Source organism: Typopeltis vanoorti, chromosome 1 (assembly GCF_054136105.1).
Source record: "Typopeltis vanoorti isolate ZY-2024b chromosome 1, IOZ_Tvanoo_1.0, whole genome shotgun sequence".
Taxonomy (NCBI): Eukaryota; Metazoa; Arthropoda; class Arachnida; order Uropygi; family Thelyphonidae; genus Typopeltis; species Typopeltis vanoorti.
In genome coordinates, this window is record NC_143549.1 from 38,591,014 (window position 1) to 38,611,765 (window position 20,752).

The 20,752-nt window shown below is 35.5% G+C and overlaps 1 protein-coding gene across 5 annotated transcripts in view; it reads left to right on the forward strand.

Annotated features, from left to right (window-relative positions):
• BORCS6 (BLOC-1 related complex subunit 6) overlaps positions 1–20,752 on the forward strand; it is a 93,918-nt gene that overhangs the window by 4,628 nt on the left and 68,538 nt on the right. For 4 of the 5 annotated variants that reach the window (XM_090415742.1, XM_090415750.1, XM_090415727.1 and 1 more), the window contains exon 2: positions 9,109–9,873. In XM_090415742.1, coding sequence (XP_090271868.1) covers positions 9,156–9,873 — 718 coding nt within the window. In that variant the 5' untranslated portion in view covers positions 9,109–9,155. The remainder of the gene's footprint in view (positions 1–9,108; positions 9,874–20,752) is intronic. The other variant, XM_090415734.1, reaches the window with a different exon arrangement.

A 20,752-nucleotide genomic window follows, 5' to 3' on the forward strand; every position in this document is an offset into this window, starting at 1 on the left:
TTGTACCGTATCAATCCACCTGTATCTTGGTCTTCCTCTGGGTCGTTTTCTTGCCAACCTGGCAGAGAACACTTGTTTTGCTAATCTTTCCTCGCCCATTCTGTTTAAGTGACCTGAGATTAGCTCTGCTAACACATTCCTGGATGCCAACAATGTCAAGTTCTTTCCTAATATCCTCGTTTTTAATATGATATTGCCATTGATGCCATCTATTCAGGCCTCTAATCTTTCTCAGGACTCTCATATCTGCGGTCTCTAGTCTTTGGTCAAGTGTTTTACTTCTGACCCAGCTCTCAGATCCATAAGTTAAAACTGGTTTGAACACTGTTTGTAAACAGCTAATTTAGTGTTTTCACTAATTTCTCTCTTATTCCATATGAATTTATTCAATTGACTTCCTACCATACCAGCTTTGTTGATTCTGTTGTCTATTTCCATATTCAATTTACCATCTTCAGTAAAAATCATGCCTAAGTAGCTGAAATGTTTTACTTTGTTCCACAGGTTTTCCATTCACAACTTTTAACATTTTCAATGAGTCTGCATATTTTCATTGTTTTTGTCTTTTTATTGCTGACCTTCATACCATATCTATTTACAACAGTTATTCAATTTAGTCAGAGAATCTTGCAGACTTGTAGCAGATTTATTTAGAAGTATAACATCGTCCGCATAAAGCAAAAACCTGACATTAACATCTCCAATTTTGATATCATGTTTAATACCACTTTCCTTCATAATGTGATCCATGTAGATAATGAATAACAGAGGGGATAATATACATCCTTGTCTCACACCAGTTTTAACATTAAACCATCTTCCTGTACTTCAATTCTAACTGCTTACTTACAACCTATTTGGAAACTTACAAACTTATTTGGAAACTTATCTTAAAAAGACCTGGAGGAATTTGTGTTTTCTTAACAACTGTCACCTTAAGATTAAGTTTATTTTGGATATTAGAAGAATAATGGTTAGTGCAACCTTGCAAAAAGTTACAGGCTAACATCAGATGATATAGTGATAGTTACAGGGATAGAATGTGAAGAATTTAGTTATGAAGATAGGTTGGGGGGAGGAGTACTGTTGATGATAGCAGATGAATTGCAGGCAAAAAAGAATAGAAGATATGCTGGAGGGTGGGGGTCATTTGAAGTAGTCTGGTGTGAGATCAAGACCAGTATGATAAAATGTACAGTTGGTTGTTTGCTATAGGTCTAGGGTTTGGGGGGGTTTCCACCGATGATCTGGAAGACATGTATCAGCAAATTAGTACAATAAGTGCAACTCTAGTAATTATTATGAGGGAATTCAACTTTGGTTGAAGTTCCTCATAGATTGGAAGGAGGAAAGATCATATGGCAGGAAGGAAATGGAATTTATACACTTACTTGAGACAGCATGTGATGGAGGGGGATTAGGGGTGTGAGAGAGTATTGGAACTGGTCATAGGATTAGCAGAGTTATCCTAATCAAGGAGACAGTGTGATTCGCAAAAGTGACCACATGGTCTTGATTTGGAAGATTGTAAAACATGAGGAATATTCCGCCAAGAAGAGAGGGTATATGTGTAGAACTACAAGGCAGGTGATTATGACTAACGTCCTTTCCTTGAAGGGCTTTATGCCATGACACAGCTTCAAGCTTCCTCCTGGCATAAAACTCTTCAAGGAATGGATGTTAATAGTGCATTTGAGATAGTTAAGGGACATCTAGAGGAAGCAATATTAAATTGCATACCTAAAGTAACGAGGATTAATCAGATAGGAGTTAGATGAATGAGTAATATCATTAAGTGTGAGCAGCAGAAGAAAATGCTGTGGAAGATATAAAGGCTGACCAGCAAACTCATGAACAGCACAAAGCTCAAGCAAAATCAGATTATTTAAAGAATCTAGCCAAGCAGGTCAAAGGAAATTTCAAATAGTCCTTTCATTACTTGCCAAGTAAGAGGAGGAATGACTATGGAAGATTAATCTTAATCAGTGCTAATGGTGATGAGGTAACAGAAGTAGATGAAATAGTTGAGTTACTGAGTGATGACTTTGCAAGTGTATATCATAGAAGTGAGGTTACTGCTGTAACATATGGGACTAATGCAGAGGTGATGAACTGGAGGTTTTTAGAATATTGCAGAATCTCAGTGTAAATACAACTGTGGGATTAGATGGGATATTAGCTCGGGTTTTGCGAGAATGTGCAAGAGAACTGGCAATGCCTCTGACTAAGCTGTTTAAATTAAGTCTTGTCTCTGGTAGAGTTCCAAGGGAGTGGAAAGAGGGCAAAATAATTCTCTTACATAAGAGAGGTTCTACGATTGTAGTAGCAAATTATAGATCAATAGGTATTTCAGACTTGCTGGTAAAAGTACTGGAAAAATTGTTCAAAAAGAGAATTCAGAAATGGTGGATAAGAATATGATACTGTATGAGGGGCAGCATGGCTTTGTGAAAGGTCAGTCATGCCTTAGTAATCTGCTAACTTTTTATAATAGTGACAACTGAGTTGGATAAAGGGAATGGCTGTACAACGATTCCACTGGATTTTGCTGACTGCATTTGATGGAATACCACATGGAACTCTATTATGCAAATTAGAACACATGGGGATGGATATGACCATGGTTATGTGGATAAGAGGATGGCTGTTGGGCATATATCAAAAAGTGATACATGGAGGGGCATAATCAAGATGAAAAAAAAAAAAAAGGCGATTAGTGGTGTGCCGCAGGGTTCAGTCCTGGGATGACCAGTACTGTTTAATTTGTACATAAATGATATAAGAAATTACCTGAAAGGAAATATTCAGTTGTTTGCTGATGATGTAAAATTAGGTACAGTAATAGTTAATCAAGGGAATGTGGAGAGCTTACAGGATGATTTAAATAGGCTGTCAGTATAGGCAAAAGATAATAGGTGTCAGTTTAATGTGGAGAAATGTAAAATTTTGCATTTTGGGATAAATAGAATACAAACTGTGTACTACATGGGTGGAATTGTATTCCAGAAAATAGATGAAGCAGAGATTTAGGGGTGGTGGTAGACAGAAGGTTAAAGTTTGGAGGACATATTGCTAAGGTTGCTAAAGCAGCTGATGAGATTACTTGGCTATTGAAGAACAACAAGTAGAGATAAAGAAGTTGTTATTCCACTTTATAAGGTCTTGATACATCCGCATCTGGATTACTTTGCTTAGGTATGGTCTCCTAGGTATGTTATAGATGAGGAAGTGGTTGAGAAATCCAGAGGCAAGCAACTAAGATGCTGAGAGTGGTTACCTGTGAGGATAGATTGAGGATGTGTGAATTACAGAAGTTGGTTGATAGGAGAAAAAAGAGGGAATATGATAGAAACATGATGTAGAGAGGTGTGAGGACTAGATTGTTTGCTTGGAGAGTTGTGAATGAGTGGAATGGGTCTCTAGAGTCAGTTGTGAGTGCGTTGCATGTTAATGGGTTCAAGGAGTAGTATAATAGATTGTATTAATAGTTCGGGTCTCCTGCAATGAGTCTTCGGACTCCATGGACATGCCCGTACTACTACTAATTATAATAAACACTAGCATTTATTCACACAATACCTGTTGCACCTCTACTTTAATTCATTCACCAATAAAGCACTCACAAGCACCTCTGGCAGTACATTCTACCCATTCGGCACCCTTCATATAAAAAATTCTAGTCCTCATACCATCATTAACCACATTATTACACAATTATCCTCTCATTCTCTACCCTCCTGCACTGTACTGAAAAAAATTATCTGTGTCAATCCTGTAAAACTCTTTTAATAACTTATATGCTTCTGTCATATGTCCTCTATGATGCCTGTCAGTTAGTTTTAGGAGTCCACAGACCTTGAATCTATTCTCATAAAAAGCATTCCACAGACCTGCCACAATCAATGTCACTCATCTCTGAATCCTGTCCACCCTTTTTCATTACCAAGGAATCTAGGTAAGCAGATCTGTGTGTAGTTGTCCAGATGTCGCCTTATTAATGACTTATAAAATGGAACAGTAAACCCCCCCCCCATCCCTATTTGTCAGTGTGTGTGTGTTCTTCATTAACCATGTAATTGTGAGGATAACACAATGAATTCTGGCAAAGATTCAAAGGATACTGATTTGTAATGAGTAATGACACATTTTGGAACATTATGGAGACAACTACCGTGTTTGTGTAAAACTTTAGTTTAATATAAACCAAAAATCTACATGGTTTGTTAAAGTTACTGACCAACTGTTACAACACTTATTGGCCTGACCTCTGGTGGAAAAAAAAAAAAACTACATCAATGCTAGAATCCTATTATTATTCTCTATTGGTTACAAAATTACATTGGGCTGGAGAGCAATATATATATATTCATTTTTTTAAAATTAACTGACTTAAAACCCGAGAATTATAACAAAATAACATTTATTTGAAAATGCAACATGTTTTGTCGAGATTGACTTCATCAGGCGTTAAGAACATAGAAAGATATTAAAAGACACTGAAATTAACATTGACACACTCTAAAGCTATACAATTATAAAGCCATAATATTCGACTGTGAATTACAGTTATTATGAACTTGAACTACAGTCCGTGTTAAAGTTCTATTGTTGTACACTTGTGCGTGTGTGGAACCACGCGATCTCCAGTATCTGATAGTAGAACTGAAAGAGTCAGGCAAATTATAGCTGAGATTATTGTTCATATGAAGAGGGTCCAAGGTGATTTCTTTTGACTCGACAATGCGGCGTTCTACCTCATCATGGCAAATGTGTAGGTTTGAAGTTGATGTCCAATTTACTTCATGTTGGCGGCTTTCGTTGTTTGTGTTTATTGAAAACAGGACATGGCCCGACAGAGCAGTTGCTCTGGATCTTTTATAAGCAATGTCTCGCTGGTGCTCTTCGAGACGTAGTATGATAGATTTCTCTGTTTGCCCATAGTAAGGCTTTCCGCATTCACATTGACCTTGTATACACCTGGGAATTGTAGAAGGTTGTGAGATTGTTTATAGTTGCTGAAATGTGATCTTATTTTTGGCAGAGTAATTCACAGTCGAATATTATGGCTTTATAATTGTATAGCTTTAGAGTGTGTCAATGTTAATTTCAGTGTCTTTTAATATCTTTCTATGTTCTTAACGCCTGATGAAGTCAATCTCGACGAAACATGTTGCGTTTTCAAATAAATGTCATTTTGTTATAATTCTCAGGTTTTAAGTCAGTTAATTTAAAAAAAATGAACATATCCCAACCCCGAGTTAATAGTACTAATCATATATATATATATGTGTGTGTGTGTGTTAAAAACATGATTATACATATAAATTTCAACCAGTTGGTATGGAATAGTTTCCAATACTAGCTGAAGGTTGCTTAAAGTCCTAAAATATGCTAGATACTAAGTATTAAATAGGCTGAATATGTGCCATCCAGATTCTTGGAATTTTCATGCCATAAAAAAAAAGAAAAAAAAAAAGAGTAATGAGATTATGCTTCCATTGTTTAAGGCTTTGATTAGGGCCACATATAACTGCTGTACTCACATTTGGTCACCTAGTTTTCAAAAAAAAAGGATGAAAAGATATTGAAGAGTGTCTAGAAGCATTTGACTAAAATAGTTTCTGATCTCTGGAATATTGAATGTGAAGAAGGATTTATAAATGCATCTTGCAGAGTAGTGGATAGGAGGAAGAGGGATGATATGATAGAGATATACAAGCTGATAAGAGGTTGTTATAGGATTAATGTTGAAAATATTTTTCATAACATGGTGGGAGGTTCCATCTCTGGAAACTGTATAAGGAAGATGTGACAAGGGAGTGAGAAGCAGGTTTTTTGCATGGAGAGTTGTGTATGATTGGAATGCATTGCCTGAGAGCATGGTGTCTGCCGAGAATTTGAATGTGTGTATGACAAAAGAGATCTCTTAGATGAATGTGACTTCATAAGGTCTTGGATAATAATAATACTTTGATATGCTGTTTTGACCACTTTTACCACAATATGCCTGCTTAACTTCAGTTCCCATTCATAATCATCTTCAAGTCGCTTGCCTTATCAATATAGCAGACAGTATGTGATCTCATTCTCTCAAAGTGCATCCTTACACTTGACCACGCTAAACTGCAGTCATTTACCTTTGTTTATGTTGCCAGCATATTTAAGCCATCCTGCAAGATCTCTGCATCACCTTCATTGACTCAGCCATGCTCTAATTCAAATCACCAACTTCAAATCCATTCCCATTTGCTCCAATTTATATAACATAATTCTGTGTAGAATCCTGCCAAGTGCCTTTGCAAAGTCAAGAAGTATCACCAAGTAAGCATTTCCTTCATCAAACTGTCCTCTCGCTTTATTATAGAAAATAAGTAAATTACTTGGGCAAGACTTATTTCTCACAAAACTATTGCCCTTTAAAGTATCATATTTTTGCCCACCCAGTCCTGAATTCTGATTTTTACTGACTTCTCCAAAACCTTAATCACCACTCCTGATATACTGATTATAATTTGCTTCTTCTGTCTTGGAGCCTCCTTTATGCAGTAGAATTATTTTCCCCTCTTTCCACTCTTTTTGAATCTTACGAGAACTGAGGTTTAAATTAAGCAGATTCATTAGAGGAGGTGCTAATTCTCTTGCACATTCTTGTAATAAGCATATCATGAGCTGATTGTGCCATCTCACACCATGGCAGTGTTCGTGTTAAGGTTTTGCAATATCCTAAGCACCTCTCTTTCTTCCATCTATATTCTCCCATCGGTCAGTGGCACATCTGGCATTGCAGTATCACAACCAAGAGTTACACCTTTGCAAAATGATCACATAGTATTCAACTGTTTGATTTACTTTTGTTAATTCTTTACCATCAACACTTTTTGATGTCATCTTTTTATATTTATCCCTCTTTTTACCTGCCACATAGTGAAAGAACTCCTTAGGATATCTTTTAGACTTATCAGCTAGCTTCTTCTTATAATTAACTTTGGTCTTCCTTACCATAGAAGTCACCCTCATTGCCTGTACTTTGTATAGGTATATGCTCATAGGTATGCTGATCACCTTTTTTTTTTTTTTTTTTTCTTCTTTACACTCTGTCTACAACCTTTTCTTTATCTACAGCTCTTGCTTATTAATACTGTCCATCCATCTCACTCCTACTTGGGTTATCCTCCTGATTCTGGATATACAGTCTGATACTGTTTTTCTTAAACATTCGTTAACCTCCCATGCATCATCATCATTGCTCCCATTCAAATTTTCATGCCATGGCACCACTGAAAGCTGACTTCTCAGCTTGTCATAATCACCAGCTTTGTAATTCCACATATACCTACAGTGATCATATTTTTTTGGAGAAAATAAAGGACAAATCAGAAATTGTTTCATAATAAAAAAAAAAGCAGGTTGCATATATTTGTTTCACTAAAACTAAAAAGCTTTATAACATTTATTATAAAATATAAGCATGTACATAGCATTTTAAACAATCATATTATTACACATCAACGATATTATTACATATCATTGATGTGCGTGTGTACATGTTGTAAAGTTCTATCACCAGTGAAAAGATTGAAGAATGACGAGTCCTGCCATCTACGTTGGCAAGATTCATCAGTCCTGCCATCTACGTTGGCAGGACTCGTCATTTTTCAATCTTTTCACTGGTGACATAATTTTACAATATGTACACATGCACATCAATGACGCAACCATATATGCCATGCTGGTGAAATGACAGTTTCATGTTACTACGGCTGTGTGCTGTGCGCCAATATTCAATTTACTATTTCAATTCACAAAATAAAGGACAAAATGGCCATTGTAGAAAAAAAAAAATCTAAAGGACAGAGCAGTGAAATAAAGGACTGTCCTCTTAAATAAAGGATGTGATCACCATACATATACCCCTTCATAACAGAAAATTCTGCACATCTGGCAATCGCCCAGGTCAAGATCACTTGATCATTTTGCCCAAGTGAAGACAGTATGGCTAAATTGGTTATTGATATGTTCTCCAGTGCTGTGACCAGATCCAACACTCTCAAACCTCTCTCTCTTCCAACATGTCTGGAAAATAATATTGTTATTACTGATATTCAAATAGCCTAATTATGGATACTTGATGTGCAATCTTTTGTTTGCTTACAATCCAAACTAAAGATGAAAACAAAAATATAATTTCTTGTAAAGCATAATTAAAAAATTATGCTTTACAAGAAATTTGCTTCTTCTATTATCTTCTTTTTCTATTGATATCCACTATTATATTATACCAAGTAGGAAAACAATATTTGTGCTTTTGAAACTTAATATTTATGTAAATATTAAGTTTACATTAATTTTGTAAACTCTTACAATTTTGTAAGAGTTTACAAAATTTATCCTGAAGAAAGGATAGTTATTTATTATCACCTCTTTTAATAATTTTCAATACCAAGTTGAAGCCTTCAGTGATTTTTGCTTCAATTATAACTTTATTTTCCAAAGATTAACTAATAGAAATCTCCTACTGAAAAATTGTTTATTTTCTTGACTATGATAAGAAGTTACCTGTTTTGCTTTCAAGTATAGATAATTTGATTCGTTGGCTTATAGTTATGTTATCTCTAATGGTACCATTTTCTGTATTTTATATAGGCCAGACGGTTTAACAAGGATATGGGCCCTTGGGTAGAGCTTGTATATTTTAAGTAGTTTGAGAGTGTTAGAAAAAAAAAAAAATCAAATATTAAGAAAAGTAGTTTGGCTGCAATTTAGCAGCGGCTGGTGTATAACATTATTTTTTATTAGTGTTTTTGTGTTGAGACTTTAAATGCTTTTCTTCTGAATGTAGAGGAGTATTTAAATTCTCAATATAAATAATAGCAGCAGTGTCAGCTAGACGATTGCTTCTGAATTGCAAGTTCAGTACTGAACCTGTATGTTATATGAGATTTTTCTTTTTAGATGAATGGATAAACCTGTTTTGTAGTAGAGTATCATTTGATCTTCAGAATATTTTGTTGAATTTCTGATATTAGTTCATAGATCAAACAACAACAAAAAATGTTTATTAGATGATAGTGGAATTAAGCTTTCTTCTGTTTTTTTTTTTTTTTCCAGGATGCCATCTTCCATCATCCATCCAAATTAAAATAAGAATATGCACAATGAACACAGAAGAAATGTGTGCATCTTTGGATAATACATCTGTTGGAAAGAGTGGTGAATCCCTTTTACAAAATTGTAACACAACTGGAATTGTTGGTGAACAGCTTCAGAATGCTGATGGTTATACAAAATCAGATACTAAAGCACAGAATATGTGTACACAATCAGACAGATTTAATGGTACCATATACCGTGAGGACAATGAAGAGTATCCTGTGGATACGATGACAGGTTCATATGGGGAAATATCATTTGATCAGGATGTGTGCGATGTTCGTAAAAGTGTAGTAAAGACCAGGGACTCGAAGCCTAATCAGGAACTAAACAAATTATCTGAAGAGGGAGAAGAACAAGATAATGATGGCTTTAAAGAGAACAAGAGGCCTAATAGTCTCATATTACAAAAAAATTCTGAGAGTGCAGCAGTGCAGACTGAAGGTGAGACAAAATCAACAGTTGAAACAGAGGAACCATGGAAACAAGTTCATAAAAGCCAACAAACTTCTGACAGTCAGACAACAAGTTTAGAGGGATCCCCTTCATTTAGTTCAGAAGAATATGCTCTGTATTCATCAGGTCATAGAAGAACTGGAAGTGATACAAGTGGTCTCTCTGAACTTCAAGGTACGTTAACTGTGGAAGGAGATATGGTATCTTTTGTTGCTGAAGATTTACAAGAAAAAATTAAAATGAGTAGCCCAGTATCTAGATGGACAGGTAAGTATTATAATGAGGTAAATTTATTATGTTTTCTTTATTTTTTCTGAATATTTTGGAATTCTTAACAACCTATTTTGAGTACCCTTTATCTGTTTATAAATTTCTTCCAAGAGAAATATCCTGAATGGATAATAAAGGAAAAGAGAACTATGATCACAATCCCATAGAAGCACCTTCTATGATGTCTCTCCCTTGCCAATTTTTTAATGGAAATTCTAAAAAACAAGCTTTTGACTCAACCCCTCTCAAACCTTTTATCTGGTTATATGGATGATGTGTTTAATGTATCTGGGCCATAAGACCAAACAGAAGACACTTTTTTCTGTTACCACTATAGTCTGATGACTATTGAGGTATGGATTCCCTGGAATCTGATTTATAATGGAAAAGGAAACTAATAATAGTCTAGCCTTTGTAGGCACTTCTTTCATCTGCCTTCCTAATGGTAACCTATCCTTTTCTGTATATAGGAAATCCTCTCACATAGGCAGATACATTCACAACTTTTTCCATCCAGTTCGAAAACCATATACTTAATTATTTTTCTTAATCTATATCTTGTATAAATATGTTGGTGAAGTTTTTACTGTCTGGAATCAATTCCTTGCTAGATCATCATGAATTTCTTAAGAAAATTAATGCAGTAAACCAAGAATTAAATTTACTCTACAAGTAGAAAAAAACAGCCTCTCATTTCTAGACATTTTTATTCTATGACAACTTAACGGCAGTCTGCATTTCTTAGTATATAGAAAAACAATACATACAGAGAATATATTAATGCTGCATCATATTATCATCCTTGTCAGAAATATGGTGTGATTAAAACATTAGTTCACCATGCAGATAAACTGTGTCTGTGTTCTGCTAGTTCTTTTAAATATAAAGAACTGCCCTTTATTAGAGCAACTTTCATTTCTAGTGGATATAATACCCAATTAATCAATGAAATTATTAATAATTAAAGCGTCTTCCATCATCATCAAATTCCTGCCATGTACCCTCAAGGAGTATACAGGATATGATAGTACATGAAAAATTTACATCATTACTAACTTCCTATCTACACCTTTCCTCCAAATCAATCTGTTACCTGTCAAGACTCTGACATTATGATATCTTATAATTTCTATCTTCTAAGGCACTTTTTACCATATCAATCCACCTATATCTTGGTCTTCCTCTGGGTCTTTTTCCTGGCAGAGAACACTTGTTTTGCTAATCTTTCCTCGCCCATTCTGTTTAAGTGACCATACCACCTGAGGGTGGCAAAATATTCTGGAGGTTGTTGAAGAAGCTTAGGAATGGAGGAAAGAGTGCTGTAAAAGGAATTAGAGATGATAAAGGTGACATGAAAACAGGAGAAAAAGATATCCTTGAAGTATGGAGTAATTACTTTGAAAAACTGCTAAATGAAACAAGCAGTGATGACAGCACAGTGGTAAAAAACACTGACCAGGCATGCAGTCAGGAATACATATCCATACTTGAAGTAGAAAAAGCCATCAAAGGCTTGAAATGTGGAAAGGCAGCAGGAGTAGATGATATTCGACCAGAAATGCTGAAGTATGGTGGTATAAAAGTCTTACAGTGGCTGCACTGCATAGTTCAGAAAGCCTGGACAGAGGGACGAATTCCCTATGATTGGAGTAGAGCTCTCATAGTACCCATATATAAAAAGGGAAATAAAACTGAATGTGAGAATTACAGAGGTATTTCCCTACTGAGTGTTCCTGGCAAGATCTATGCAAGTATACTTGAGAAAAGGTTGAGAAGAATTGTGGAAGAAAAGCTTGGTGAAGAACAAGCTGGATTCAGGCCAAATAGAGGCTGTCAGGATCAGATCTTCACTTTACGACAAATAGTCGAGAAAGCATGGGAATATAACAGAGATCTGTATTTAAGTTTTGTCGATTTGGAAAAGGCATATGACAAGGTGCCAAGAGAAAAGCTATTCAATACGCTACAGTTATATGGTGTCAATGGGGCATTATATCAGGCAATACTTAGTCTTTATTTGAGTTGTAAGTCAGCAGTTAGAATTGAAGGAAGTACAGGAAGATGGTTTAATGTTAAATCTGGTGTGAGACAAGGATGTACATTATCCCCTCTGTTATTCATTATCTATATGGATCACATTATGAAGGAAAGTGGTATTAAACATGATATCAAAATTGGAGATGTTAATGTCAGCTCTTTGCTTTATGCGGATGATGTTATACTTCTAAATAAATCCGCTACAGGTCTGCAAGATTCTCTGACTAAATTGAATAGCTGTTGCAATAGATATGGTATGAAGGTCAGCAATAAAAAGACAAAGACAATGAAAATAGGCAGAATCATTGAAAATGTCAACTGTGTTGTGAATGGAGAACCTGTGGAACAAGTAAAACATTTCAGCTACTTAGGCACGATTTTTACTGAAGATGGTAAATTAAATATAGAAATAGACAACAGAATCAGCAAAGCTGGTATGGTGGGAAGTCAATTGAATAAATTCATATGGAATAAGAGAGAAATTAGTCGGAACACTAAATTAGCTGTATACAAGACAGTGTTCAAACCAGTTTTAATTTATGGATCTGAGAGCTGGGTCAGAAGTAAAACACTTGACCAAAGACTAGAGACCGCAGATATGAGAGTCCTGAGAAAGATTAGAGGCGTGAACAGATGGCATCAATGGCAATATCATATTAAAAACGAGGATATTAGGAAAGAACTTGACATTGTCAGCATCCAGGAATGTGTTAGCAGAGCTAATCTCAGGTGGTATGGTCACTTAAATAGAATGGGAGAGAAAAGATTAGCAAAACAAGTCTTCTCTGCCAGGTTGGCAGGAACACGACCCAGAGGAAGACCAAGATATAGCTGGATTGATACGGTACAAAATGCCTTAGACGATAGAAATATAAGATCTGATAATGTTGGGGTCTTGACAAGTAACAGACTGATTTGGAGGAAAATTGTAGATAGGAAGTTAGTAATGATGTAATTTTTTCATGTAGTACTATCATATCCTGTACACCCCTGGAGGGTATATGGCAGGAATTTGATGATGATGATGACCACCTGAGATTAACACTTCTAATGCATTCCTGGATGTTGACAATGTCAAGTTCTTTCCTAATATTCTTGTTTTTAATATGATATTGCCATTGATGCCATCTGTTCATGCCCATAATATTTCTCAGGACTCTCATATCTGCGGTCTCTGGTCTTTGATCAAGTATTTTGCTTCTGATCCAGCTCTCAGATCCTTAAGTTAAAATTAGTTTGAACACTGTCTTGTATGCAGTTAATTTAGTGTTTTGACTAATTTCTCTTTTATTCTATATAAATTTATTTATTTGACTTCCTACCATACCAGCTTTGTTGATTCTGTTGTCTATTTCCATATTTAATTTACCACCTTCACTAAAAATCGTGCCTAAGTAGCTGAAATGTTTCACTTGTTCTATAGATTCTCCATTCACGATGCAGTTGATATTTTCAATGCATCTGCCTGTTTTCATTGTCTTTGTCTTGTTATTGCTGATATTCATAACATATCTATAACAACTATTATTCAATTTAATCAGGGAATCTTGCAGACTTGTAGTGGATTTATTTAGAACTATAACATTGTCTGCATAAAGCAAAGAGCTGCCATTAACATCTACAATTTTTTTTTGTCAGGTTTAATACCACTTTCCTTCATAATCTGATCCATATAGATAATGAATAAGAGAGGGGATAATATACATCTTTGTCTGACAACAGAGATTTAACATTAACCCATCTTCCTGTACTTCCTTCAATTGCTGACTTACAATTCAAATAAAGACTAAGTATTGCTTGATATAATGCCCCATTGACACCATATAACTGTATCGTATTGAATTGCTTCTCTCTTGGCATCTTGTCATATGCCTTTTCCAGATCTACAAAACATAAATACAGATTTTTGTTATATTCCCATGATTTTTCAATTATTTGCCATAAAGTGAAGATCTGATCCTGACAGCCTCTATTTGGCCTGACTCTAGCTTGTTCTTCACCAAGCTTTTCTTCCACAATCCTTCTCAGCTGTTTCTCAAGTATACTTGCGTAAATCTTATCGGGAACACTCAGTAGAGAAATACCTATGTAATTCTCACATTCAGTTTTATTTCTCTTTTTATATATGAGTGCTATGAGAGCTCTACTCTAATCATCAGGAATTCGTCCCTTTGTTCAGGCCTTCTGAAGTGCAGCCAATGTAAGACTTTTTATACCTTCATATTTGGGCATTTCTGGTCGAATATCTACTCCTGCTGCCTTTCATATTTCAGGCCTTTGGCTTTTTCTACTTTAAGCATGGATGTGTATTTTCCTGACTGCATGCCTGTTGAGTTTTTTTTTTTTACCACTGTGCTATCACTGCTTGTTTCATTTAGCAATTTTTCGAAGTAATTACTCCATACTTCAAGGATATCTTTTTCTCCAGTTTTTATGTCACCTTTATCATCTCTTACTCCTTTTTTAAATAACGAAACCTGTGGTGAGATCATAATTAAAAGAAACACACGTATTAACCACAGTGAAAATTATTTAATTGTAAATATTTCATCCTAAGTATCTTAGGACATCATCAGTACAGTAGTTTAAACAATAATAGGAATAACATACAGTTAGGGTGCATGATTACAATAGAATCTCATTAAACATGCGTAACATGTTACAGAAGTAAAAAAAAAAAAAACTAATAATAATTATTTTACATAATTTTGTATGACAATTTTCCATACTTTAGGAATAGTAAGAATGTCATTGAGGTTTAAATTTGGTCTGTGTAGTAGGGCTTCAGAACTTTCTTTATATAAACGTTCTTGTTTATATAAAGATCTATGTAAAAGTTTAGACTTTTCCCAATGGATTCTATGGCTTGGATTTTCAATTCCGTGTTGAGAGAGGTCAGATTTCTGCGGTTTAAAAAGACGAATGTGGTCTTGATGTTCCGAGATGCGTTTCTGAACAGACCTACCTGTCTGTCCAAACTAAAACAATTTGCATGAGCATGGAATCTCATAAATGCCAGGCAACATCAAAGGTGAGAGTTTGTCCTTAGGAGAAGGTAACAAGTTGTAAATTTGGTTGATAGGTTTGTAAGTAGTGGGAAAATTGTATTTCTTCATAATTTTAGAAAGATGTTCGGAGATGTCCTTGACGTAAGGTATGGGAATCCTTTGGACTTCTTCGTGTCTGGTTTGATGTATGGGAAAGTGACTGATGATTTTTTTGAGTTGTTTTAGGATTATACCCATTTAGGATGGCTGTATTTTTGATTACTTCTAATTCTTGGTTTAGAGATTCTTCAGAGGAGCAGAATTTGTGTACTCTGAAAACTAGTGATTTAATAATGCCAGATTTCTGAGATGGATGATGAGCGGAAGAATTGTGAATGTAGCGACCTGAGAATGTAGGCTTGCGAAAGACAGACGTGGCGATGGAACCGTCTTGTTTTCTTTGAATGTGTAAATCCAAAAAGGAGATAACCTGTGGAGATTCTTTTTCTAACGTAAAGTTGATGCGATGATGAAGAAGGTTAATTTTATCTAGAAACAGTTGTAATTCATGTTCGGGATGATCTCAGACTGCAAATACGTCATCAACATATCTTAACCAAATTTTTGGTTTGGGTTCAAAAGTGATTATTTTTTCCTCAAGGTGTTCTAGAAACAAGTTTGCTAGGTTTGGTGATAAAGGAGATCCCATTGCTGTTCCTCCTTCTTGATTTTTCTATATCCTTGCAGACAACTTCACCACATGCCTCTGTGACTGAATCAATCAGTGTTTTCTTCAGGGTTTACCACTGGATCTCGAAGGTTTGGTTCCTGTTTTCAAACTCTTTCATGTTTTCTTGAATAATGTTTGTTATTTTAGTCTACAGTTCATATCTGAGAGCTGCTCAACTTTTACTTGCTTTAAAATTTCTTATATGTTCTTCTTTTCAATATGAAATTCAATTTTATCCTGCTCAAGACTAAATCGTGATCACTTTCAATTTCAAATCCTCTGGTGTCCTGTACCAAGGAGAAAGCATGACTATCAACAATAATATAGTCAATGAGACTTTTCTTATTCCTTGCCTCTTCTCTGCATGTGAATTTGTGCACATTTTTATGTTGGAAGTAACAACCAGTCCATGTCCTGAGCAGAAATCCAATGGATATTTGCCATTATTATTAGCTTTGCTCTTTTCTCCAAATTTTCCCAAATTATTTTTGTATGTCTGACAGTCATTTTCTACTCTGCTATTTAGATCTCCAACGAGGACCAACTTTTCCTTTTTCATTGTGTCAAAAAATTCCTCCACTTCTGCCATAGTAGAACCTTCTGTGGGATCATAGGCAAAAATAAGTCTCATTGTCCAGTTCCCCATTCTGATATTTGCCCACATCACTATACTTGAGACTGCCTGCCATTGAAGAAGATTAGCCTTGTATTTAGTGTTGAATACTATGGCTATCCCTTCTTTTCCTTGATTGTCATTGCCTGAATATAAGATTTTGTATTTATTGCTCAGAAAGATCTCACCAGTTTTGGTCTTTTTTGTTTCAGTCACTCCTGTTATGTTGATCTAGTACTTATCTAATTCCTCAGCTAGCTCCATTTCTTTGCCATTGAGGCTTGTTATGTTGATGGTACTAATCTTGAACTCAGGTGATGTGGAGTTGGGGTGTGTTTTAAGATTTGTTCCAGTAGCTGACTTTTCATTGTTTGCCCTGGTTCCCTGGCAAAAACAGTGGCATTGTTTAACCAGGGATGAATCAGAATTTCATCCCTGGCATTGTTTAACTGGGTGTCGCCTCAGCCAGCATGAAATTCTGTCCTGTTTTACTATGATTTTATATTTTGTCACTTATCGGTTTAAGCCCATAAGAAAACAGTTTGGTCAGCTAAATCCCAAATTTCCAACCCATCCTTGTTCATTCAGTATCCAGGTAAATGCCAACAGCACCACGAGAAGGTGAGGATTGGACATTATGTCAGAAACCCTGGTCAGTTCTCTGCATTCCTTTAAAGGCTATGTGGAGGTCTCCTCTAAGTTATATATCTTTGACCATTAAGTACTCCAGGCTTCTTCCATAATTTCCATTCCAAAGGAGCATTGGAGAGAATTGCAAGACTTCTTTGTCAAATTGACCTCCAAGCAGTTTTGTGTCGAGTTCGAAAATTAAATTCCTCTTTAGACTCTCTGAGAGATAAATATTTCCTTTTTCATCCTAGAATTAACAGAATTCATTGCTCATGTATGGGCAGATGTTTCAGCTTAGATTCTTTGTGAAAAACATCAAAATGTTCTTATTTAGCCAGTTATGCTCGGCCCATTAGACATATAATGCACTGGAATAAAATGTGTAATAGAAGTTATTTTTTAGTTGGAAGATTATACAAAGAAAGTTGTGAAGTACACTACACATGCACAGTCTAAACCTCAACAGAAATGACTGTCTTAAATTTCACAATTTTGGGAAGTCACACTCCTTATTTCTGTGTTTCATGAATTGTTTCGTGAATTAATAATTATTTAAATTTATTTATTTACTTGAATTCTTATACTTATATATGGAGCTATCCTTCTGCAGTGAGTAGTATGTATTGACACACTTGAATTTTAAATGTTGTTCTTATTTGTTTCTGTTTTCATCTGTATGCATTGACAGTAGCTATGAGAGCTTGCCAAAATTTCTGCAAGTAATAAATATTAATTTTTCCATGCATAAGTTATTTCTATTATTGAATTTTATGGTTGTCATCTGCTTACATCTCGATTTAGTTTAATGTGGAAAACACATGAGAGAAGGTGCAAGTTCGATGTATAATCTAAAAATCACTAACAAAATACCAATCAACAATGATCATCATTTGGTAAAAGCACTTAAACCCTGGATACGAGTAAAGTTGGTTTTTATGTAAGGTCCTTCATACATCTGCTTGGGAGATACTCTCTTTCATTGTAATCCTATGTGTATGTATGTGTGGATTCGGTGCCACTAGACACAGTATGTTTTCCCTTAGTTTCTAGAACCCTCATGTTTCATCTCACTTTCATTTTGGAGTGAAGAATCTGTACCTTGCTCACAAATACAGTGGTGAAAACAAGTGAACATTGGAAAGAATGGAATTTGATGATCAGGAAAGCCTTTCGATAATGCTAGTATGCATATTTGTTGATATCAATAATAAAAATGCACATATCAGAAAATTCAGTAATTGCAGACTTACTCTCTATTCCAAAATAGCAATGTTGCGGTATTCACTGAAACAAAGATCATCTTCCAGTTGCTCGTGAGAAGTGGAACTTATACTGACTGCAACCCCAGGTGCAGTCAGTATAAGTTCTTACATATCTTGCATGCAACTCTGGTTGTTTACGATCATGTGATTCATAAGTTGTCTGTGTGCTATGTATGTTTCCATCAATGATGAAAGTCTGTTGGAAATCCAACCTTTCAGGATCCATGTTTATTAGCTTTGGAGGTGTAGAATATGCCTATAAGGTCTTGGATGTGGAATCATCTTTTGTGTACACACATACACTCCCACCCACCCACTAAGGGCTGCAGAACCTGCAGCACAGCTATACCATGTGGACAGGAAGAGTGAAAGAATGTTCTATGTTTTTTTGAATAGCTGGAAGTTGTAGTTCTTAGTAAAAACTGCCATAATCAATTATTCAGCCTCCAGTTAAGTTGGCTAATTATGTGATCCAAATTGCATTACATTAGTTTAGAAACACTGTGATCTGACTAATTTTGGACCCTTTTGTATTCACTAATTAAAATTTTTAATGTGAGAATGGCATACTTTATATTAGAAATTATAGAAATGATCCCAGATAATAAAAAAAAAAGAGTAGTGTTTTGCAGCAGCAGCAGCATTCTTCTATAGTGATATCATTCATCATCAAAGTAATTCATTGTCACTGTGGAGAGCGATTGCCACTTTTTTAACATAATTTTATGTTGTTTTAAATTATTTTACCCAAAAAATCATTTCATTAAAACAAAAATTTGGTCTCAGAGAGAACATATCTCTTTTCATCAAGAACGTTTTATTTAATTGAATCTTCCAAGTCCGAGTGAAAACTGTTTTCTTCCAACCCTGTACCCAACAGGAGAGAATCCAACAATGTTCAGTTTTAAGTGTCATGTTCTTTGCAATCAAGCTTAACTCAATAATGGAACAACCTCATCCAACTGTAAGCAATGCCCTCTTTGAATGACTTTATCTTCTTCTGTCATTTGTGTAATATGAGGGTTTTAGAAAGATAGCTGCAGCAAGCCATTGATCATCTTTCAAAATGGGTGTAAATTTTTTCTGCTGTTTGTATGTATTTTTGCTGTAGACATGATTTTTATTCCAATCTAGACTCTCACTAGGACAAACTGTAATCCTAGTTGCAACTTGGGGCTGATATTTGACATGAAACTTAGTTTCCTCCCTCATGTACACCAGTTAAGTGATAAGTGTCATAAAGTGATGAACATTGTTCACAACCTAGGAATGCTGACAGATGTTCTTTACTCCATTTGTACTGGACACTGATTGGATCAAAATTCGATTGTGAGTCCCAAGTCTATGCTTCTGCTAAAGAGGATACACTGCGATTGCTAAACTTTATTGGGACCCTTATTCCTAGTCTGTCAATGCACCCTTTTTTGCTTCAACATCAACAGTTGTCTCTGCTGCATGCTACCAAAATAAAATTCCTTTCCACCGGGGACTATCCCATTGTGGCCAACTCTTTTTTGCCCATGGTGAAATAAATCTGTATAGTACTTTTCAAACTGCTCTACATCTGTTTGGTTTGCAAACAGATGCACTCTTAGAACCTTTTCATTCTTAATAATTGACTAACAGAAGCTCTGGGCGGTACTGCCCCCCCCCCCCCCCAGTGGGCACTGGAGCCTTCTAGGGGGGCTATAGTGGGATCAGATGCATTTGGGGGCGTTCAGGCAGTCTAGGGGTCAGTGGCTCTTTATAGAAGAAATTAATAATATATATTTAAAAATTAATTATTTTTGTGATTTTGCGATTAGATAATCATTTAAAATTTAAATATTGTATTTTAATTCATCTTATGCCCGTCTTACACGATCAATGGGGGGCATTACAAAATTTTTCTTGCAAAGTGGGCAGTGGCCGGAAAAAGTTTGGCAACCTATGCTCTAGATATTAGAGTAGACATCAAATTAAAGATATCAGGAAATTATATACTTGGTTTAATCCTTTATCCAAGTGTAAACAAACAAGTTTGCACCTGAACTATTTTCAAGACTGGCAACTCGTATAAAGAAGCTCATGACTTCACTTTAGTTGCCTTAGGATCCGATAATGCAAAGCACATCTCCTTGCAGACATGTATAATGCTATGCATTATGGAAGGGGTCACTACCTAGACCGTTTTGAACTTTATTGAGCTCTCTTCAGTGGGAGCCAGACCCAGAGGTGATACTAAGGTTGAAGTAATGCAGAAGTCATATTTTCATATACAAGCCAAAAGGTGTCACACCTTATTATTAAAATACTCTGGATTAGAGAAAGTAGTTGGAAGTTTTTCCACTTGATTATACTTTATGCAAGTTGCCCCAGTCCTGAAAATAGTTCAGGTGCAAACTTGTTTGCTTACACTTGGATAAAGGATTAAACCAAGTGTATAATTTCTTGGAATCTTTAATTTATAGTATAACCAAGTGTAAAAACTTCCAACTAGAGTAGACAGTTTTGCACAGATGCCATCAAATAGATTACTGCTGTGGCATGCATGCATGCGCACACACACTGTCTCTCTCTCTCTCACACACAGTTTTTCTTTCTGTATGCTATCCAAACATTTCACCCCTCCTGCTAT